Below are 23212 nucleotides of genomic sequence, written 5' to 3' on the forward strand. Positions count from 1 at the left end.
AGGATTCGGGTGACTTTGTAAACTGGCAAGATGGAGAAATCAAAGAGGAAGACACGCGCACCCTCAACCACATTTGGCTCACACGCTAAATATAAAAGAACAAAGACGCTGGTGTGTCAAACTTAGAGCTTCTGTGTCTGGATGTTTAAAAATAACGTTTAAGTAGAGATTATGATGATGGCATTAGAGGGCTGTCTGGCTTGATGCACGTGTAAATATTATCAGAGAGGCAGCCGACGCAGAGCGGTGGGGAGGGGATGATATCGACCATATGCTCGTGAAGTGTGATGTCAGCGTCCACATATAGAAGCGAGCTGTAAGAGGATATGCAAAGCGACACGGCGAAAATGCAAAATGAGACCGAACTAAAAGAGGAAGAGCGAGGGAGCAGGTGCGGCAAGGAGAGGAAGTGGACACACACACACACACACACACACAGAGAGAGAGAAAAAAAAAAAGCTGACTCATGGGGGAAACCTCGTTCGAACAGGTGTCAGAGCTTTTCAAGCCGTGGAGGGGAAAGTTGAGCAGGAAGCGGTGGCTGATGATTAAAGCTTACAGAGGACGAAAATGCTGCGCGACGATGCAGGGATGTTGGCGGGCAGGAAATGTGTCGAGAGACGGGAATCTCAGAGGGAACGAAAATCCTGTTGTTAAAGGTCAGCGGGTTGTTTTTTTTCCCCCTTTGCTATATTGCATCCTCAAATAATCAGAGCGGCTGGAATAATGAGTGAAAAGATGAACGCAGGGTTTATTAGAGCGCCAAAACCTCCTCACCTGCTCCTCGTCCCCGATGGCAGCGGCGAATCCCAGAATGCTGTGCATCTCGTCCTGTGACATGCCCTTGCTGATGTAGTACTTGATGAGGCCGCAGAGAGACGCCCTGACGGTTCGGACGTCGTCCTCGCTCAGGTCGCTCTCTTTGTTGCTGTTCTTCCTGCAGGGGAGAGAAGAACATGCGGTCGGGCGAGGAAAAGCTGGGCAGGGTGCAACTTTTTGGATGAATGGGTGCTCACCCGTAATAAAGGCGCACGGTGTCCAAAAGGAACTGAACGCCGTATTTTTTCCTGAATTGCTTCCTGTTGTCTTTGATGACCGTGGACATGTACTGGATGTGACCTGCAAATCAGAGCAGCACAAACAAGGGGCTCAAGTCTCGTTTCGACAGGCGACACAGACGCGTACAGAATGACACATTGCAGGTCGGACCAATGCGTAGAGGGAAGTCTCCTTTGTTCCAGATGTTGAAGTTGAAGAGCAGGTGTGTGTGGAGCTGCTGCAGCAGAGCCTGGTTCTTCTCGTACGTCACCTGCTCGATCAGAAGCTGCACGGCGACCAGAACGCTCACGTCCACGTGGCCAGCCGGCAACTGCAACAGAAACACAAAAAAACAACAGATTGGATTTTGCGCTCACATGCAAAAAAAAAAAAAAAAAAAAAACTTGACTGGAAAAAAAAAAAAAAAAAAAGTTGATGCAAACCAAAAGCTGCGACAAGTAAGAGCAGGGGCGTGGCCAGAAGGGCAGCGTGGGCCCCCATTGGAATCTGATTGGCCACCCCAAATTCCAAAATCAATGACTGGCCAGCAATTTTTAAATCACTTTAAAATTATAATTTAAGAGGCCCGTTTTCTTTTTGAGAATTCAGCTTTGAAGATGTATGAAATATTTCAAGCCTCTTGTTTACCTGAACACAGACATGATTAATGCGTGTGTGTGTGTGTGCGTGCAAACTTTATGCCCATCCCCCCTGCATAAGTTGGCGCCCCAAATGTGCCACCCCGGTCAAAGAAAAGTCCGGACACGCCCCTGCAAAAGAGAGCGAATTGCAATTTTGACACTGTGCAGGAATTTGCCAGCAATTTGTGGGGGATAAAAAAAAATTTTTTTTTATTTTTTAAGATAAGATAGAGCTTAATGTACAATAAGAAAAACTAGAAAGGAAAATAAGAAAAACACTGAAAGAAAAGCAGACGAAATGAAAAACAGGCCTTCAAGCAAGTAAGATGCTAAAATAATCGGTTTAAAGATTCCCCTGTGAACCATGCTGAGGCCTGTTGGTAAATGAGTTTACAGCAGTCTGACAAACAGAACAGATAAGGACCATGTCGGTATGTGGAAACACATGAGCTGTTTATCTACACTTTGATAATTGACAGGGTGTGGTTAGCAGCTATCTGCGTCTCTGTGGACGCTTTTCATTTCCCCCCGGAGTGTAAAAGTTCATTTTTTTAGGAATTGCCATCCCCAACACACAAAGACAGCTGAAAAAGAAAGGTTCTTCAGCGGAGAAGAAAGGATGATAAAAGAAAAGAAAAAAAAGGCAAAAAGAGACATGGAGAAGCAGACATAAAGACGGGACAAAAGCTGTCTGAGCTCCTTTGTTTTCTGAGCAGAGCTACACGAGCATCCGTGTACGGCTTACACCATGCGAGTCTCGCACAATATGAGCTACGCAATGAAGCTGCATGTGGAGTTTAGAAACACAGTAAAAGTCAGATCGGCGGAAGGTCTGAATTTGTTGCTGGAGCACCGAAATAATCCCGTTTAAATAGAGCGAAAAACAAAAGAGGCTTACGTTCTCTCTCTTTCTTTTTTTCTAGCATGGATAAATATTATGATTAAGATTTGCGCTCAACTTGTAAATCCCGCTCAAAGCTTTGAAGCTTCCTCTCTAGATCACAGGCTAACATCGCTTTCTTTTTTTTTTTGGATTGGGGAAGAAAGGAACTACACATAAGACGGCAGACGGAACTTGAAACACTAAAAATGGCGGCCACAATGTCAACACTGTTAAAATGAGCAAGAGGACAAGTGGCACTGTTTAAAGGTCACAAATGTGCAGACAGACTGAAAGGATTCTGCCTCTTTGACATTTTAGTTTCTGTTTTAAAATAACGTTTGCATGAGAGAAGAACATCTAAAAGCCTCTTCACACAAATGTAAGGCGAGGAAAGTGAAAATAAGCTTTCACTCTGCATAATTCCCAAGTTTATTAGAAACATGATTAAACAGGGACCTTCTGCAGCAGGGCTCCCAGTGTCGCGACGCTGTGTGAGTGGAGCAGATTCTCCTGGTTGATCAGATGCCTCTGCAGGAAATGCTTCAGCACCAACAGGAAGGTGGCCACCAGATTCTTCTCCAGGCGAGCCTCTGAAAGCCAAAAGTGAGCGCACGTATTTGAGCCAGTTCCAAGGTCACTTTAAAACAAGTTAAAAAATAAATAAATAAATAAATAAATAAAAAAAAGGAGCATGTTACAGACCTGAAGCCCTATTGGATGGGAGGATGACCCAGTCGCCGTCGGCTGGTGTGGTCACATCAGGCGTGATGAAATCGGACCCAGCTGTGGGATCGCTGGCCTGTTGATCCGGGGTCACCAGGGCCAACTGCTCCAGGATGGGGAATATCACGGGCAGGCCGCCCACACAGTTGATCATATCCTGCGACAGAGGCGACAGAAACTCGTGTTGGAATAGAAGAAAGAGACGTTGCAAGTCGAGTTTGAACAGTCAGTGAAGCGGCGGCCGACCTTGATATCCCAGTTGACGACTTTATTCCCGGTCAGGCGTCCGTGCAGCATGTTCGGGGACAGATCCAGACAGATGGGGTTCCTGCACGCCTGTACACACAAGAAGCACATTCACCTTAAATAAAAGTCTTTCTGTGAGTGATTGGAAAGCTTTGAGTCGGGTAGTTTAAACAGAGAAATATCACATGTGGATAAATGCTGATTACTGTTATCGTAACGTGTTAAAAGGACAAAAGAACTGCAGGGTTTTTGTGATGTTTTTTCAGGAGTGGATCTTTGAAAAGGGGCTGGAGCTGCTCATATTCAGCCTGCATGCTGTCTCTCTCTTGGTTTCCTGCTCCGTCACAACATTCATGTAAAGAACCGTGTATTGGCGATGACTGACCTTAGGGGAGTAATGCAGCAGCAGTTTGGTTGACAGGTCTCCCAGTTCTGATTCCTGCGCTTTAAAAGGTGAGATGCAGTTTGGACCTGTGCAAAGACAGAACAAACAACTTTTCTCATTTCTGTTCAAACTTTATCTTTCCTGTCGCGTCGTCGAGTTCCTGCTTACCGGCGCTACAGATGGCTTTCACGTGGTTCGCCTGCAAAGGCTCGTGGAAGACCATGACGCTCCCCAGCTGGCCCTGTAAGGACGTCGGGCTCCCCCACTCGCTGTCCTGCGTCCCCGCCGAGATGAGCTTGGTCACCGACTCGGGTTTCCCACCGAGGAGGCCTCCCCACGTCTGAGGGGAGAGGATGCCGCCCAGCGAGGAGCGGGTGGTGGGCGTTGTGGCCGTAGAGAAGGGGGGGTCTGGGATTTGGGAGGGCGGGGGGGTGGTGGTGCGCTGGCCTGCGGAGCCGATGCAGCAGGAGACGAACGGCTGTGAACGGAAACAAACAGCAAAAACATTGAGACCAAAGCTGGGTGTAAGACATCAAGTAAAGAATGTAGGCGGGTGTAAGTCTCACCTCAGTCATTGTGGGATACTTGAGGGGGGCCGAGAGCTTCTGCTGACCATCCACATAAATATAAACAAGACTCTGTCCAAACGGCCTTTTCCCTGGTATATGAACGACGCCGATGCTGTGCTGTAAACAAAACCACACATTTAATCACTAAGGCCGATTAAAAAAAAAAAAAAAAGGGTTATTTTTCTAATTATAGATTGTTGCCGGATGAGAAGTTAAAAGATCACTCCGGTTCAAGTTCTACAGTAGTGGTGCGGGAAATCATCGATTCTAAGATGCGTCGCGATGCTTGGTTGAAAGAGTCTGCGTCGATGCAGGAAAGTCCATCAATCGATTATCAACGCGATGGAACGGGCCCACTTCCTGTTTCGGGGGTTAGTGCAGAGCGGCTGCAGCAGAGTGTACTCTTGTTCTTATCAGGAGGACTTTGAAAAACATGTTTTTTGCAGCTGTTTGTTGCAAAAATGTTGAAATTCAGCTGATTGTTTGTATTGATGGGTGAAAATGCATCGAGAACCGTTTTGATAATCGAATCTTCCAGAGGCTGCAAACTCACCCAGAGAGAGTCACAGAAGCAGTAATCAGGCAGCATGACAGTCACGTACTCCTTCTTGGTGCAAACGGCCACCACCAGCACACCCGCCGCGCTGATGAAGGCCTCGAACCCCGTCCCTCCTGGGGTGAAGAAGCTGTGCGGGGATCAAACACAAGCAAAGACGGTTTTTTCAGTCGACGAAGCATCAGCCGATAACTCCCTCTGCTGACTGAAAGCTTGCTTGCCTGAAAAGATCTTGGAATCGTAAAGTGAGTGCAGGCGCTGTCATGCTAGGTGGCTAACACACGGCTAACTGCTAATTCAGAGGAGAGGTTTTTATCTGGGCAGGAGAAGCCACTCATAATGGGAGTCTTTGACCGTCTCGGAGGAAGATCAGCGACATTTCAAGAGGAGAAGAAATGTTGATATATCGTAGCTAATTCGACAGACCAAAAGAATGAATAAAAAAAACCCGATCAGAATCTGCTAACTGCCTTGTTGTTATTTTTAAACTTCTATCAGTGCATCCTGAATGTAAACACATTGTGATGATTTCTCAAGAAAAAGGTGTGCTTTCGTTACTTTTTCTCTCTCTTCTTCTTCTTCTCACCTGTACAGCTGTTTCCTCTTGTCCTTGCTGGGTGGGCCGAGCTGGTCCTGGTCGAGCGAGAGCCAGGCGAGAAAGCTGAAGGCGGAGCCCGGCCAGCGCTGCACCGTCGGGACAACGATCCCGGCCATGCTGGGCGACAGATCGAAGTACTGCATGGCGCTCTCCAGGCCCTGCTTCCGCACCATGGCGAGGAGGGCTTTGAGAGCGGGAGCCACGTACGGGTGCGCTCGGGTGGCGTCAGGAGGCCTGAGGAGGCGCACCAGCCCCAACAGCTCTCTGGCGCTTAAGGACTGCGAGCCCAGCGAGCCCACCAGTCCGAAGAGGCTCTCGGCGCAAGAGCGGTGCAGCCGTTCGTGGCGCTCCAAAGCGGCCAGCGCTCGCATGACCATGGCGGCGTTGACGCAGGTGGCGCGGGTTTGGCGGTTGAGGCAGCAGAGGCGGCGGAGCCAGTCGGCGGTGAAGAGCTGCAGCTCCGACGAGTCCAGCTCAGCCAGCCACTGGGCCAGCAGCAGCAGGGGCTCCACGTTGCTGATGCCCAGGAGTCCCACGGAGGTGTGTTCGCCCTCCACGGCCTGCGCACCACACACACGCGCACACACACACACACACACAACAGGACTGAGAAACCCTGAGACTTGGAAACGCTTCACTGAAACAACAGCACAGACGGCGCTCTGCTCACCATGTTCATCAGCTCTTTGAGGAGGTGCCGCGACGGCTGGCCGAGCGAGGTGAGAACTTCGAACAGGTGATTGTAGCCGATCCTCTCCTTGAACACCTCCTGCAGGCGGTCGTGGGTTAAAAAAAAAAAAAAAAAAAAAATGGTGGGTGAAAACTGGACGGCACATGAGAGCAGAAGATAAACAAGAACATAAACTTCGGGATGGGAGATGTTTTTTTTTCTTTTACCTTCGCAGCGGGGGATTTGTGCATCACTGTCGTCAGGGCTTTGATGGTTGCCACGGCGAGGGAGTCGAGTCGCCCTTGAAAGACCTGGAGAAAAAAAAAATCAAACGGGTTTAGTTGCACGCTTAAAGTCGGCGCTGATTGGTAGATGATTGGCCGCGAGTCAAATCTCCTTTTAATTCCAGACGCGTTTGTACAACTTAAGAGCTGCGTTCAAAGATTCTTAAGTTGTTCAAACTGAACGGGCTGCACCACTAAGAGGGAATAAAAAGGAGATTTTTAAGGAGTTTTATTCACTTGGAACCCGACCAGGCATCAAAGCTTGCACTGTGCCGTCTTTCTGCTCCAGGTGGAGAAAGCCACCCTTGAAAAAGATCCGACTGGACTGGAGCAGGAAGCTTTCGGCGCTTTGTGAAAATACAAAACAAAACAAACAACAACCCAAATCCACATCCAGACAGTCGCCTCACTCGACACAAAAAGAAGCATGCAACCCATTAAAAAAAAACGCACAAGCCCAACACATCTCCATCCAGCTCCGTCCTCCTCCTGGGCTCACTGAACCCCTGAAGTTAATTTAAATAGATTAAAAAAAAAAAAAAAAAGTTGGACCAGCTGGAGAGGGGATGCAGCAATGAGTAAAAAACAAACAAACAAACACTTAAATCATCATCTTTTAGGACACACACCAGGCCAATGAACCCACAGTTCACCGCAGACACCAGGAGAATGTGAGGGGGGGAGGGGGGGGCGTTTAAATGACACGATGTAGCCGTGAAAAGAGGCGAAGGGGCTCAACTCCACAGCAAGACAGCGAGCTGGAAAGCACCGACTCTGGATTTTTTATTTTTTTTCAACTTGAACTGCTTGTATTCGTTCATCAACTGCGGCTTGAACCTCACAAACTGTGGGTTTAAAAAACCTGCCGAGCAGGACGCCGCATCTCCCGCTGCTTCAGGTTACAGCCGCGCAGCAACAAAAGGCACACTGGTGTCTGTGTCCACACACCTGTATTCACTTAGTGCTGATCAATGGAGGGATTATACCGCGTGAAGGCGGCTCTGTGCGATGAGCACAAAGGGTAGAATGAAGTCGACTAGAAGAGAGGAGCAGGTGAGCTTTTATGTGCCTGTTTCAAGAAGCAGCAAATCTCAGTTTTTTTTTTTTACCATAAATATTTAAATATAAATTCTCAGGTATGGACGCTCAAAGAAGAAGCAACCACTCACCCACAACCCTCTACGACTTACGATCTGCTCAAGGCTTTTAGCGCACGCCTGGGGCTGTCTGGCTGTGGAGTGGCCGGATGCTCTGGTGAGGAGGATGTGATTGGACCGTGCAGCAGGTGAGGGCAAAAAAAGTGCAGGTAGGTGGATGGTGAGTGAGGAGGGGGCTTTTTTTTTTTTTTTTTTTTGATTTTCTCGGCGGTACCTGAGTGTCCCTCTCTCCTGTCAGTAACATGTTGTTGGTTATATCTTTCTGGTCCTTGTCTGCCGCCGTGCACCTAGCGTTAACCAGCTGACACACAACAACAGGCAAACATGTCAACATAGCATGTAAGGTAAAGGGAGGGGGGGAGAGATGGGAGACGAAAAGAGGGTGGGGGGAGAGAGGCAGAGAGGGTGGCGTCAGGGGAAGGAGAGATGCTGTAAGTGGGAGGGTGAGAGGTTAAATGCTAGGACCCTTTGAAGGGGCCGCTGTGAGGGAGGCGTGTAGTGATCCGGCCTTTTGCTGCGGAGGGGGGGGGTTGGGGGTGCGAACGTGCAAAAGTGGGCAAAATGCTCACGCTTGAAACTTTGAAGACTGAACATGGCAGAGGACAAAAAAAAAGAGCTGTGCCAAAAAGACGTGAAAAATCTGCAGCCGTATTCATGAAAACAAGCTAAAACAGCTGCTGGTTTTTCTTCCCCTTATGTGAGGACGCATTGAGCTAAAAATACGACTTCTTTTCAACACGTTTTAAAAAGTCTCTAAACTTAGTTTCTTGCGATCCAATGCCTTTTAACCCCTCGGTTTCTGCCCTGCTCAGAACAGGCTGTTTCTGTGTCTGTCGCTTTAAATATGTAAATGAGCTGGGTCTGACCACGCCCCCTCTACCAGGGGATTGTGTGGCCCGGGATTTTTTTTACATAAATAGTTACATAAATAGCGTCAATCGTTGAACAGATTCGAGATGAGAGAGAAAAGAGAGCCTGAAAAAAAAAAACACGCGTTTAAAAACCGAAGACTTCAGTGCAGATCGATGTTAGTTGTCGTTTCAGATACAGGATATGACTTCAAAGAATCATTACAGAGGAGATGACGTCCAATCTGAGCTGGAAACATCACAAGAAAACGATTTTTCGTGGATTGAGAGAGAAAGGCCGGCGCTGTTGTTACCTTGCTGTTCTGCAGCAGCCGCGTCAGGTGCTCGAAACAGTTACTGTTGAGGAAGATGGCTTGTAGGACGGGCCTGTCTGAACACAGGAACATGTCCCTGATTGTTTCTGAGAGACAGCAGGAGATACGGAGGAGAGAGAGAAAGAGACGCAGGCGAAAAAGAGAGAGATGATTAAACAGTACAAATTGAATGTCAAGAATCACAAAACACCGATTTGAGGCCTCACCGAGCATGTTTACTTGCAGCGCCACAAATCTGGTCTCCCAGTGTCGCCCCAGAGTTGGCACCTGGCCCTTCGCTTGCTGCTGCTGCTGCTGCTGCTGTTTTGCGGCGACGACGGCGGCCGGGTCCGAGTTGAGCAGCTTGAAGTAGTTTTCCAGCACCGAGGCGATCTCCACCTGCCGCTGGTCCGAGCTGGAGGCGAGGAGGCGCTGCACCACCTCCCGCAGGCAGCCCAGGGTGAGCAGCGCCTTGCGGTCGGGGGCCTCGCTGTCCCAGTCCTCGCCCTCGTCGGAGGGGCAGCTGCCCGTGGAGCAGTCGCCCAGCACCCGCATCAACACCTCCATGGTGGCGGGGGAGATGGCGAACAGAGCGTTCCTCTGCAGAGAGGTCGAAGAGAGAGGTCAAATGTTGTGAGGCTGAGTGGGTCACGTGGGAACGGGCAATTTCAGGGACAGTGTATCTGAGAAAAAGGGTCCACTGATGCTCTCTTGTTACACGTCTTCCTGTGAGGCTCACCTGGTCACCAGCCACTATGGCTCCAAACAGGTGCAACAAGCAGCATTTCAGACTCTCCTTTAGGTGCTCACTCTCCTGGAAGCACTCTGGAACAAGAGCACAAACACAAGCAAGCAGAAAGTGTGATGTCAGCTGTTTTAATGGGTCAGTAATCAGTAAACAAAACACGCCTTTATTTACGCTCACTCTCACAAAAAGGAAGCAGAATGAAATGGGCAGAGCAGATAAGATGAGCACACACGCAGGCCTGTTGGTGACCTCCAGGTCGTAGCGGTCCCAGTCATCCATTAACTTATCTGTCAACACGTCAGATTGGGGAGAAGGGGACATCTTGGCTCCGTGATTTGGAATTTCTTATCCTAAGGACGAGATAAATTCCCACTCTCTCTCTCTGACGATACGATAACAAAAGAGCAAAAAAAAAGTAGCTCAACTTGTGTCCTTGTTTCTTGCACGTAACACACACGTGCAAACAAACACACACTCGGTCAGTTTTCTTTTTTGTGTGTGTGTCAAACCCACAGCAGCCACAGAAAGGGAGGATTTGTTGTAAAGAAAAATGGCCGCCGGTGTCGCTGAAGTGGCCTGACAGACGCTCTTCACTAACGGCTCGTCTGAGCGCCTGGCGGACAGAGCGGAGACACAAAGAGCGGATTCACGCGAACCCCGAGAGGAGAGAGTGGCGGCGTGAACGCTCTCAGGAACGACACGGATGACACACGGGCAGCACTGTGATGTTTCTACCCGAGCCCCGTTAGTGCCACGCTTCAGAGCCCTGCGTAGATATCGAGATACTTACGGTAAAAGAAGGGAACAAACTCGACAGTGAGCGGAGCTGCCTTATACTTCTGTCTGCTTCTCTCCACCGTACCCAGCTGCTCCCTGGAAGAAGACGGAAACACACATGCACACATGCTGTGATCTCTGATTGGCCGGTCCTCTGATTCACACCCTTTACATTCACAGTACACACACACTCCCTACTCCACTTCTAACCTTCATTTATCACATCAATACACACAAGACTGACTATTTGGAGACCATCGTTTCTTATTATGGTTTCTTTTCGAGAGTCTTTCGTTCAGGAAACTAAATCTAAAAAAACGGCCCTCTGTCTTTCTCTCTTTCTTGCACATGTAGAGCACTTTATACTTTAATATGTATCTTATTCTTCTTTTATCATTATCGTTAGGTGACGAGTGAGGGACAAGGCAAGAGTCATAGTATTTAGGAGATAGGAGGCGAAACAAGCGGCAAGTAATCAGAACATTAAGCAAATGTGTATGTTGCAGATCCCTGTGTGTGTGTGTGTGTGTGTGTGTGTGTGTGTGTGTGTGTGTGTGTGTGTGTGTGTGTGTCATTCTTTTTTATTTTGCACCTCCACTTGTTTACTAAATTGTGGTACGATGAGCTGAATCGAAGCATATTGAAAATGATCTAACAGCACAACACCATTAAAGAAGTGTGATTTATCACTCCAAGCTTTGTTCATGTATTGTTTATTTACTGTTAACCAGTGGTAGGTTGGTAATCTTCCGGCTGTAGTTACCCGCAGGTTCGATGCCTCCAGTTGCGGTACGGGTCGTAGAGGCTCTCGCAGAAAGCCAACGCATGGCGGACAAACTCCTCGGCCTGACTCTGGTCGACCATCTCCTTCTCTTTGGTCTTGCTCTTCAGCTACAAGAAGAAACACACCAATCCAGTTTTGTACCTGCTCTTATATTTGTCATTGGGTTGTTTTGTTTTTGTGCAGGCGTTCGAGTCCGACCTGCTGAATGTAGAGCGTTGTCATGTTGATGATGTGATTGATGTACGAGCAGGTGCCGATCTCCTCCACGTTGGACAGATTCCTGCGTGAAGCAAACACAAATGTCAGTGACTTTTATTAATCAGCGGTGCTATTTGTGAGCGTTGGCCACGGGACTCCCAGACCTGCAGATGATGATGAGGAACTTGAGCAGCAGCAGAGCCAGGTTCTGCTGCTCGGGCTCCAGGCCGTCGGAGGCTTTCTGCACGCACTGCAGCAGCTGATGGCGCAAAACCTGCAGGATGTTGTCGGGGAGCAGCGTCAAGACCGGGGGGACCTCGTCGGGCCTGAAGACATGAGGAGAACGACATAAAGGCGCGTGAAGGCGGCGGAGTTGCTGATGTGGCAACGGCACTTTCAAAGGGTAGCCCGTTATCATGGAGGCTAATCATGGTGCATATACACGAGGGTAACTGGAGGGAGCAGACGCTGCTCTGCTTTTCCTCAATCACACGCACAAACACATGCCTGGTGCACCGAGAGAGAGAGAGAGAGAGAGAGAGAGAGAGAGAGAGAGAGAGAGAGAGAGAAGGAGAGAGAGCGAGGCGAAACCAAAGCAATGACAGCGTCAGCGGGAAAGAAGCACAGATGTGACAGCTGCAGAGGAAGGAGAGGGGTGGAGGGGAGGGAGGGAGGACACGATGAGGAGACAAGAGGACAGGAGAGGAGGAGGATGAAAGAGGGGGAGAGGAAAAGCAGGAGGGGACGGGAGAAAGTGAGTCGAGGGAGGAGGAGAACCAGGAAATGACAGAGAGAGGGAGACATGAGAAGAAGAAGACGGATTTAGCAACATGTCCCTGGAGTCCTCGCCTCTGTTTCCACATGGCCCTCGCTTTGTGCGAAAATGTGAGTTAAGCCGTTTTCGCACTCCGGCTCTCCACACGCGCTCCTCACAGCTGGAGAGACTTGCAACGACCCGACACACGTCAACGGTTCGTTTACCTTGAAGGTGGCTTTTCAAAGTCCACGTCGAGGCATCGCTCGTAGGAGCTGATGAAAATCTCCAGCCATAGCTTCAAGTAGTCTGGATCCCTCTGAGAAATGAAAAGACAAAGAGAGAGAAGGAGATGGTTAGTCGGGGCTGAAACAGACAACTGTCTGGCAGCTGTCTTTATTTATTGTGTTTGTGTGTTGACTTCTATGGTCAGACAACAATGAGCCGCAAACTTTAGCTGGCTGCAGATGAGACAGTGACACGCCCCCTTTTCAGGCACTCAGGGTCATTTTGTTCTTCCTCGTTTCCTCCATGACATAAACATGTTCAAAAACATCTATTAGATGACACCGGTTCAGCACTTTAAAAACAAAGAACAGGCTGGATTACTACACGGAGAAACCCACAGCAGACTTTTTTTTCCCCCTCTGCTGAATGTGGCGGATTGAAGCTCCTATCATAGCATGTCAAAGAGCAGGAATGACTGAGATGGGTGTGTGTGTGTGTGTGTGTGTGTGTGTGTGTGTGTGTGTGTGTGGGTGAGTGTGTATCTTATCTTTCCGGGAAGTTGAAGCTCAAACAGTCACCTGTCTGAATGGAAAACAGGCCGGGCTGCATTCTGAGGCGAAAGTCTCTGACAGCCGGCTGATCAACATTTCTGAAATTCCTGGAACGAGGCCGAGCAGAGGACGGGGACGGCGGCATCAGCCAATGAGGACGACTGGCACTAACTGGGTCACGTTTAAGTTCCCGGTCTGAGCCAGAACAAACAGGACTGGTCAACATGTTGAACCGTGTGGATCCGATATATCTAAACATTGAAATGACGTGGGAGCGTTTATTACCATCATTACTGTAAGAACAATCAGCAAGCAATGAGTCACTGAATAATGAACAAGCCGAAGACAGAGACATGATTCAAGTCAGATCTTATGTCTGAAACATCGGTGTCCTGTAGAAAACACAAGCTCGTCTGATATCCTCCTCATTATTGGACAAAGAGGTTTGTTTGCCATATAAGGGAAAAGAACTACACTACCCACAACCACCGTGTCACAGCAGCACTTGGATTAACAGCATAAACACTAACAACTACAAAAGTTACCTTTACGAAGATTCAATATCCTTTGCAAAGGATTATGGGATGGGTAGTTCCCTGACTGTGGATGAAAATGATGTACATAATAGACTGAATCAAACGTAGTACAGTCACGAGGAGTGCGGTGGCTGGTTGTCAGAACCGACAGAACCAAACGACAGACGCACATTGTAACGCTGTCCTCCGTTCTCTCCCTGCACTGAATGCAACTTGGATGGATTCTCATTATAAATGTGACATTCATTCATAAAAACAATGTTGTCCGAGTGTGTTCTCAGTTATCCAGGTCATGGTCAATTCCAACCAGGACTTGGTTGAAGGTTTGGGATCATCTCCTTGCCGGTTCCTAGACTTGGAAGTTAGGCGGCGCTAACATTTGTAACGTGGAAACCGCCATCGTTCGCCCTCATGGAACATCTTCAGGAACCAGTTAATTTCACAAGACAAAAAAAATAACCTATGGTCGATCATATTATTATATATATCATATAATATTATATTAATCATATTATTTGAAGGACAATTTAGCTCTTTTTTTTCTTAACTAGGTTTCTGGCATCCAGTGTGCAGGACACGCTAATGAGCGCGTGCAGCTTGAAGAGAGTCATTAATACATCAGACAAGAGTAATCACTGCCCCACAACCCCCCCAGAACATCCTGTCATAAGGACTTTGGGCCATCTGGCCGGTGTGTATGAGCAATCTAGGTCAAGGAGGGCTGAAGAGGTGATCGGGCAGATTACCATAACACAAAGTATTGTGCATTTGGTAGTTTAGTTTGAGCAGCCAGTGGTCATGAATACGTTTGTCGTGGTGTTGGACATTTTAAAAACGATGGAAAGCCAGAAGCATCTTAAAGTGTCATTCACTCATTTATTGCAATTTATAAATAATAATAAACCAAATTGTGAGACCAAGAAGTTCCCTGAGACCGCAACCCCCTGATCCGCCACCACAATAAACACTAATGGGTGACTCGCCAGAGAAGCTTTAGTCGCCTGGGTTCAAATCCCAGCGTGTCTGCTTCATGCACCAATGGTAGTTAAAGAAGTAGACTGTTGTGTTTATGAGCATCTCAGTCTCCTTTTTGTTGAATTAAAATCAACCACACGGCTCACACCGATAGTATCGTGCAAGTTCGAAACGTGAACATGGGGTCACCTTATTTTCATGTGCAAACAATCACCAAGCGTGTTGTAATCACCAGGTACTGTATTAGCTAACAATACAAAGGTGCTTCTAGAGCAGGGCTCTCCAACAGGTAGCTCAGGATGAATGACTTTGTTGAAAAATTATTTAAAAAAAATTAAAAATAAATAAATCAGGAGGGTAAATGCACCTCTGACCTCTAATCCTACTTTTGGTGTGGAGTAGAAATGTTTTCTTGTTTTTCTGTGAATTTAAGATTATTGAGAAGCATTGGCTTATTGCAGTTTCACACGTATACAATGTATCTTAAATCAAATAATGCACTCGATGTGATGCAGGTAGCTCTCAGATGAAGACAGGTTGGCGACCCCTGTGCGAGGGAAGTCAGACTTGTTGCCAACTGGAACAAGGGTAACGTCCGCCCCCCAGTTTGGTGTAAACGTAACACACCCGTTGTTAAAGGCCTTACCAGTCTTTATAATGGACAAGTGTTATAAAGCTTTCCCTCCATAACTCTCTGTACGAGTCATAATGCTTCTCATCCTGAAGCTAAGAAACCAGCGTTCGAACTGACGAAGCTTCCACAGGAAAAGGAACGAAATGGATTAAAAGCACCACCTCTAATCACTGCCCTGAACCTTTCATATCCTGCTCCAAGCAAAAGATGTCCAGCAGAAATATCCCATCATGCTAATGTCAGAAAAACAGGAAGTCACAGATGATTCCACAAAAATATCTATTCTATTTCCTGTAAAGCTTTTACTTTAACTGCAAAAGATTCTGCAGATTACGGCTTGAAGCTGATGGGGAGAAAAAACAAACAACAATTGGGGGGGGGGAGCGGGGTTTTGTGAGGATAGCAGCAGAGCCATCTGGCTGAAGAGAGGAGAGAGGAGAGAGGAGAGAGGAGAGAGAGAGAGAGAGAGAGAGAGAGAGAGAGAGAGAGAGAGAGAGAGAGAGAGAGAGAGAGAGAGAGAGAGAGAGAGAGACTCGCTGCTTCTGTCTGCGTGTCAGAGTGGGAATCGGCCAGAACGGAGCAGGAAGCCGACTCTCTGTTAGTCCTATGAAGTCATCAGGACAACTCTGTGATGCCCGCCTATGCGTGCGTGCGTGTGTGGTGTGTGTGTGAGAGAGAGACGAAAAGGGAGAGACACATTTGACTGAGTCAGCAGCTGCCACGTGTGTATATTTTATTCTTCCACTTTTCAAACGACAAATCCCTAAATACCCATGAACTCCGGCACGCTCAACGACGGAAATGGATGTTTTCAAGAAGAAAAAAAACTCGTCCACGAGAGGACGCCGTCTCACATGGACCTCCACTTCTCCATTGCGCCATTCAGGCGCCGTCAGATCTCGGCCCGTCGCGTTGCGACATTATACACGCTTCTCAATCCGAAACAAACTCGCAGAACATATCCTGAAAAGATTTCCCCCCCGCGACGCGCATGTTAGAGGTGCTCTGATTCATTTCAGTCAGTTTCATAACCAATTTAAAACTCCTCATAGCCGCTGTTCATGCACGATAACAATTTTAACATATCGATTTAAGCGAGCAGCGTCGCTCTCTCTCAGACTGAATGACTGTCTGTGGGTCGTAGAGTGAGTGTGAGTGTGTGTGTGTGTGTGTGTGTCTGAAAGAATGGCTCTTTTAGGCAGCAGCTTGGGAGCACAGATGCCCATTGATGGTTTGGATTGTGGCAGTAGGAATCCTCTCACAACAACAACAACCACCTTGTGTCCAATCGTGTATAAAATAATTCCCACAAGAGGCCCGCATGCCTCTCCCATGTGAACATATTAGGCCCCGTGCCAAACTCCAACATTTTATTCCTATGGATCTGTTGACCTCTGGTGACCTCTGTGAAGCGAACGAGGTTGCCGCAAGCAACACAGATCAATGCAGCTCCTTCTTGAAATTGAGAACGGCGGGATCAATGTCAGGGTCCGTTGACATCGCTCATTCATTTTAAAATGAGGAGAGTTGCCGCGTGGCGAGCGGCAGATCAGGGGTGGAACCGGCGACCAGGGGCGACGCGTGCACGGGCTGTGCCTGCTTTTATAACCCGTTTCATTTCTGGGGCCATTTTCACGTTGGATAAGAAAGTCGGGAGGAGGTCGCGGCTTGACCTGAATCCATGTGTGCGACGTCACTGCTCGGCCAATCAGCAGCCCCACTCTGGAAGCATCTTTAAAGAGTGCACACGAGCAGGTTTGATCTTTTTGTTCATGTTCTGAGAACGTGGAGTTCCCAAACGTTCAGCCTGATCGATTTCACACAGGACGCAAAAAATGAAAACACTACTTTCGAACGCCACCGATCATTTTTAAAAGACAACAAGAAAACGGACGTCGAGCACCTGTGCAGGCGTGTGGCGCTGCTCCCTGCTTCGCCACGCGTCAACACTTTTCTTTTGCCGGCGGCGACGCAAACGTCCTGCAAATGGAGCATGGCGTTGAAGGAATGCAACAGGTGAGACTTAGAGCGTGCATCTTTGGAGGAAGGAAACACACAATGCAGGAGGCGTTCGAGTGAATATGTGAAAGGGGAAAAAAGAGTCCAAACTAAAGAGAGAGTGAAGCCATGATCCGATTACACAAAAACTAACCAAACGCATCAAATAAAAAAACAGTTCCTCCTCTAATAAAACAGGGCTGTGGTTACTTCTGTTCTACTCCCTTAAAAAGACGCTGATGATTAAAGGAAGTGATCGATTATGACTTGTGTTAAACAGCCACACAATGTGCAGCTCGCCATTTCCCCGCCCCTCCAGACAGGCGCGGTCTGCCAGCTGCAGCGGTCACCGTAGGGTGGCTGCTGTGCTGGGTTTGGGTGGATGACCCGGTTTGGAGGAAGTGGGCATGGAGTCAGTGAAACCACAGTGTTTTAAAAAAGCGTCCCCTCCCTGCTCGGTTTAAGACACGGCTGTGGTCATTTTCTGCTCCCTGCGCCATCATCACAGGCTGACATCATCACCGCCTGTCGGTCGCTGACGCTTCCTGGTGATGTCACAGTAAGGGGGGGGGGGGTTAAAGGGACTTGTGGTTGGGGTTGAAGCCGCATGTGAGTGACATCAGAGTCATACTCAAAGCGCAGAGGAAAAAGAGGACAAGCAGCGCTGAGGTAGAAAGCTCAGCCTGAGGGAACAAACTTTTGCATACCGCCACATGCGCTAAAACCTGGGCGTGTGCGGCGCGGAATACACGTGAGAAAAAAAAAAAGTAATCCACTCGAGCAAAATATGTCAAACTGTGGCACTTTCTCCTCCCACAAAGCTCCTGACTCTCTCTCTCTCTCTCTCTCTCTCTCTCTCTCTTAAAGTCTTTAATGCGTCCTGACTTCCAGAAGTACAGGCTGGGGAGTTTATGCAAATCACTGTCACAGCATCTCAACAGGGCAGTAGCGCATGAGCATGAATGTTCTGTATACACCACTGCTTAGCATACAATTACAAAAGGAGGAGGGATTCGTACTCTGGAATTAAGAAAGCGGACGCCGCTTGGAAGCCGCTGGCCGGCGGGTGTAATGATGCCTCTGGCTGTCTAGGCATGTTCCCCGAGGCTGGGAATTAAAAGGAGCTTTTCTGCGGTCGACAAAAGCCTTAAGAGAGTAACTCCGACTCTCTCTTACAAAGACGAGTCCTTCTGGGTGAAACAGGAGAAAGAGGAGCCGAGTACCGGCGGCGACCGGCAGCCGCGTGTTGCTCGGGAGAGGGAAAAAAAAACACTGACATGAACCAATGACGGGCAGCTAAAAAGGATTGCTGGTTACATAACAGATTTAGTGTCGCCTCTGACCTCTCAGCCCTCTGCAGCTCTGAGGAACAAAGCTGGAGTCAGGATTCTCTTCATGACAACAAAACACTTAATAAAGCAAAAAAAAAAGAGACATGCTCACTATCACACATCTGCAGGGACTGTTGTTGTTTTTGTTTTTTCCACAGGATGAAGGAAAGGCAGTTTCTATCAAAAATGAGCGTCTCTATGTCTTTGGTAACCCAGGCAACAGGGGGGGGAGGGGGGCTGCCAGCTGAGCTGCTTCTGAGAAATCAATTTGTTTAAAAAATAAAAAAGGAAGGATTCCATCAGTGTTCATTCTACCTAAAAGACAGATTTGAACCACGAGGGATTTGCCTGTACATAAAACAATAGGTCAAATTAAAGCCATGAACGACGAGGGGGCTGCGAGCTTCTGCAAGCGTGTCGGTGGTGTCATGTTGTCACTTGTGGTCAACCGTTGCGTCACCTTTGAAGGTTAAAGGGAGTTCACTTCCACTTTTGCTTTCAGGCCCAGCCTTTTTTTTTTTTGCTCCTCCAATGAGCAGGAAACCATTATCAACCAAATTCAACCAAAAGGGGAGAGAAGAAGAAAAGAAAAACTGACATTGCAGTAACTTTACTTCATCACACTTTGATGTCACAGCTGCTGACCTCACGATCAGTATGTGACCAGCTGCGTGTGCTTGATTTAAAACTAAAATTTGAAATGAGCTTTTTTTTTTTAATGACGGTGTCAAATCGAATGACAGGTTTCTAAGTCACACATCCGATCTCCCCATGAATCCGTTTCCCTTTCAGAAAAAAGCAGGAGTGGACGGCGATCGGGTGGATAATGAGAGCGTCCGCGTCTCGATGTGCGGCTGACGGAGCAGGATGAGCTCCCTGAACGTGTGACGGACTCGTCGACAGAGAGCGGCGAGGGCGTTGACCTGTGACACTGAAGGCGGGGAAGTCTCTGCTGTGTTGTCAATCATTAAACATGCAGACGGCATGAGGGACGAAGGGACGAGTATGAAAGAAACAACTCTGCAGCCTCGGAACTGAGCAATCAAACCCAGCTTTAAGAGCCTCTGCTTGTTGTCTGCCCTTTTCTTTTGGTGCTGACATGACCTTCGAAGCTGCAGAACATACAACCTCGGACAATTATTCATACAACAGTCAGTTTAGAACAAGTGATTTGATTGGACAAGGGGCACAACATGAGAACCGGGACTATGTAATACGAGCATCACTCCACCCTGTTCAAAGACACGTTACTAACTCTACAATGGACGGCCTGTCTGACTCTCTTTATGTTGACATATCTCGCTCGCTCCTTTATTGCTACTCGTCTGTAACAATGGACGCAGCGTCTGGCCATGTCGACTAGAAGCCGCCGTGTCGTGTATCATGTGGTAGCGTTTCCATATGAGATGAGATGAGCATGCACGGGTGTTATCAGAACGGTTTGAAGGCTGCACAGTCTTTCAGATCCAAGCGCTCGTTGCACTCCAATGTTTTGTTTTTTTATTTTCATTTGGCCTGCGGTATTGATTTGAAACGCTGCCTTCACGAGTTTGCACTTTGACCGCTTTGAAAATCGAAACAGGGAACCGGCAAGAACCTGAATCTGCGAGCAGAATTTAAAACTACAGATAATATTGAAACCTTTCCTAACCCTATTTATAGAAGTGCACAGACAGTGGATTATAGCTTGATGTTGAGGTTTGTAAACTAGACGACAAGCGTAGTGATGATTGATTCTACACACACCGGATCTATCCCAGCGACATCTTTGCACAGAGTTAAGATAAGAAAATCGTTCTGCTGTGTTGAGACAATAAGAAGCCGAGCTGACGATTGAGGTTGCTTGTGTGAGAAGAAAATTAACCCTTCGGTGGGATACAAGGGGGGTCTCAGAGCTCTCACAGCAGCATTCCTTGTGTGATTACATCCACGTGACTGCAGGTTCAACCCTCACATGCACGACACAGGGACAGCCCGGCAGCCATACCTAACATTTCTGCTGCGGACGGAGAAGGGCAGGACGCTGCACATATAGACTCAAATGCATTTCTCTCATCGCGTCTTTTGCCTCATGCAGAGAGAAATACAGCCCTGGCTTGTTTCCAGGCTGGAAATCAAACGATCCTTCCTTCCATGCAATGCTGCTTAGTCAATGCAAACACACACACGCTGCTGCTGCTGCTGCTGCAAGAGTAAATGGGATGTGTACGCTTGCAGAAACTGCCGGCATTTTCACAAGTGATTGTGACAAGTCTGTGTGTGTCTGAATTCTGTTTTAAACCCCGACACACACGCCGCACGCGCATCCTGTTTGTGCTGGCTGAGCTTTCACAGCAACCTCACAGGGTGACGAGAATTCATCATTTATTTTTATTTACTTTATTCATCCCTGAAAGTCTGGTTCGAAATCTGATATTTTAGAGTCATCACACACACACACACACACACACGGACACAAGGGCACCACCACATCCCCACTGCCGCCCAAATGTCCTCAACATGCAGGAAACAGATTGTTGTCATGGGGTAAATACTCCGCAGAGGGATGTGTAGCGTGTGTGTGTTACTGCCCGGGGATTATTTGAGTGTGTGACTGCAGCCAGGCTCACGTGAGGAGCGGCTCAGGGAGACCGCTTTGAGTGGACGCCAGAACGTGTGCGCGCTTCATCGCCAAGGGAATTAAACGTAGCCTGCAACCGACTCGGGAGTCGCCGTCTCTGCTCGAGTGACATCCATTCTCACGCACGCTGCCGTATGACGCGGTTTTTTCAAGCATCCAAACTGGTGGGGCGCTTTAGTTCACCCACTGACTGCAGCGTACCTGATCAAAGTTTATTGGGAATGTGTTGACTTTAATCAAACATAGATTTAATTGACTACGTGTTTATCTGTTAATTGATCCTGTATTTATACACCTGTCAATACATTTTACATTCTCTTCAAGCTACTTCATTTTTCTGGCTTTTACTGGAGTGGTTTCAGTCGCTGTTTGCATCATGTAAGTACATTCAACTTTGACTAACCAAAGTGTGCACGTTTCTGACGTGCTCAGTCTGTTATCAAAAGCAGCCACTAACACTCGGCTCCCTACATTTAAGTGAGAGAGAGAGTAACCTTTAAATCATGGAGGAAATGCCCATGACTTCACCTGATGACATTTCCCTGAAACAAAGCAGCCACAGTGTGTGTGTGTGTGTGTGTGTGTGTGTGTGTGTGTGTGTGTGTGTGTGTGTGTGTGTGTGTGTGTGCATACCTTGGTGCAGTAGAGCATCCAGACTTCATACAGTCTCTCCTTGGATGCCATGGTGTGTGCCTCTCAGGCTGTGGTCACTTCCCTGGCTGCTTCATGGTTTCCAGTCATGAGCTGAACCTCTGCTGCTGGAGTCCAGTGCTCAAAGTCATGACTGTCCGAGTCTCTGAGAAAAGGTCTGATACTCCTCCTTAATAATAATAAAAAGGATGCAAGAGGGACTGCTTATTATTCCATGTGACAGGAGAGTTGTGGAGTCCCAGAGGAGGCTCGGTGCAGCCGGGCCTGTGCGTCCACCTCGGATAGTCCCAGCTCTGCAAATGATAACAACGCAGACACTTCTGTATCACGGAGGTGGATGTTTTTGTCAAGGTAAAGACAGCAACTGCTTCATGCTCGCTGCATTAAATAAAATAACATTTTAAAAAAAACCTCCCTGTGTGCACTTTGAGCTGAGTTAACTACACTGCAAGAGAAAAGAAAAACACACACACACCATAAATATCGTCTGTTTCGCTTGTGTGCTCGTTCGTCACGTGACAACACAACAACCGCCTTAGGTTAGCAAACATTACTCTGTCACGCGACCTTACCTGACCAAGCTAGCTGTTAAAAAAATTAAGCTTTTTTTCTGTTTTCAGCCCTCTTTCTCCTCCTCCTCCTCTTCCTCATGTGACAGAAACGCCTCGTCCTCCACTACATAATCTTAACACATACACAGACACATACATTACACATTAAAAAAAGATGTATCGCACCCGTCGACAGGTTTAAGACCACTCACCTGTGTCGCGCGACGAGCAACTGTCACTCTTTACGTCGTCTCCAGACGTTGTTGTTAAACGACGTCAAGTTTCGGACAACGAAACCGAGAGTAACTTCCGGTTAATTTAATTTCAAAATAATATTGCTCACGCTGAAGAAGCTGATACGTTTTACTAATTATCAACCATACTCTATTTACTTTGGCAATTCTATGATGTCTCCTACTGTCTTTGTGCTTTAAAAGATCTAATGAAACAAAAGCTGAACGGAAATAGGTTAATACAGTTGATGAACCATACTCAAATCCGCATTATGTGAGTCAACCATTTAATTAAAACGAACCTTTAATTTGGTAAGCGAACAGGATACACACTACACTGCGGACATTGCGACCGCAATACCAACAACCAAGCAACTTATTTACTCATAAACTGATGTGCAGGAACGAGATGTGTTTTTTTAAATCATTTTAAATTCGTAAACCTGTTTTTAAATATGTCTTGGAATACTTAATACAATAGTCGGCATATTTGCGACAGTGTTCCCACTTTACGTTGTCGATGTGGAGGTTTGCAGAGCTCCATCTATTTCTCTTGATGTTTTATTGCCACCTAGTGGAGCTGAGGAAACTGCTGTTCATCACTAAGGTTGTATTGACGTGTTATTGTGATAACAGATAGTTTTATTTAAAATCAAGTGTGTGTGTGTGTGTGTGTGTGTGTGTGTGTGTGTGTGTGTGTGTGTGTGTGTGTGTGTGTGTGTGTGTGTGTG

General features: G+C 47.6%; 1 protein-coding gene across 1 annotated transcript in view; it reads right to left on the reverse strand.

Annotated features, from left to right (window-relative positions):
- The window catches only part of nbeal1 (neurobeachin-like 1), a 37274-nt gene extending 14824 nt beyond the window's left edge, over window positions 1-22450 (reverse strand). The window contains exons 1-24 of the mRNA XM_079336347.1: window positions 22270-22450; window positions 21680-21990; window positions 12401-12492; window positions 11584-11745; window positions 11420-11501; window positions 11201-11328; window positions 10451-10533; window positions 9652-9737; window positions 9140-9512; window positions 8913-9019; window positions 7965-8051; window positions 6537-6620; window positions 6310-6408; window positions 5628-6199; window positions 5039-5171; window positions 4483-4602; window positions 4085-4394; window positions 3917-4002; window positions 3532-3621; window positions 3265-3442; window positions 3019-3152; window positions 1210-1369; window positions 1017-1119; window positions 778-937 (exon numbers count right to left, since the gene is read on the reverse strand). Of these exons, the coding sequence (XP_079192473.1) occupies window positions 778-937; window positions 1017-1119; window positions 1210-1369; window positions 3019-3152; window positions 3265-3442; window positions 3532-3621; window positions 3917-4002; window positions 4085-4394; window positions 4483-4602; window positions 5039-5171; window positions 5628-6199; window positions 6310-6408; window positions 6537-6620; window positions 7965-8051; window positions 8913-9019; window positions 9140-9512; window positions 9652-9737; window positions 10451-10533; window positions 11201-11328; window positions 11420-11501; window positions 11584-11745; window positions 12401-12492; window positions 21680-21730 (3480 nt within the window). The 5' untranslated portion in view covers window positions 21731-21990; window positions 22270-22450. The remainder of the gene's footprint in view (window positions 1-777; window positions 938-1016; window positions 1120-1209; window positions 1370-3018; window positions 3153-3264; window positions 3443-3531; window positions 3622-3916; window positions 4003-4084; window positions 4395-4482; window positions 4603-5038; window positions 5172-5627; window positions 6200-6309; window positions 6409-6536; window positions 6621-7964; window positions 8052-8912; window positions 9020-9139; window positions 9513-9651; window positions 9738-10450; window positions 10534-11200; window positions 11329-11419; window positions 11502-11583; window positions 11746-12400; window positions 12493-21679; window positions 21991-22269) is intronic.
- Between the last annotated feature and the right edge of the window lie 762 nt (window positions 22451-23212).

The sequence above is a fragment of the Symphodus melops genome (genome assembly GCF_947650265.1).
Source record: "Symphodus melops genome assembly, chromosome: 23".
Classification (NCBI taxonomy): domain Eukaryota; kingdom Metazoa; phylum Chordata; class Actinopteri; order Labriformes; family Labridae; genus Symphodus; species Symphodus melops.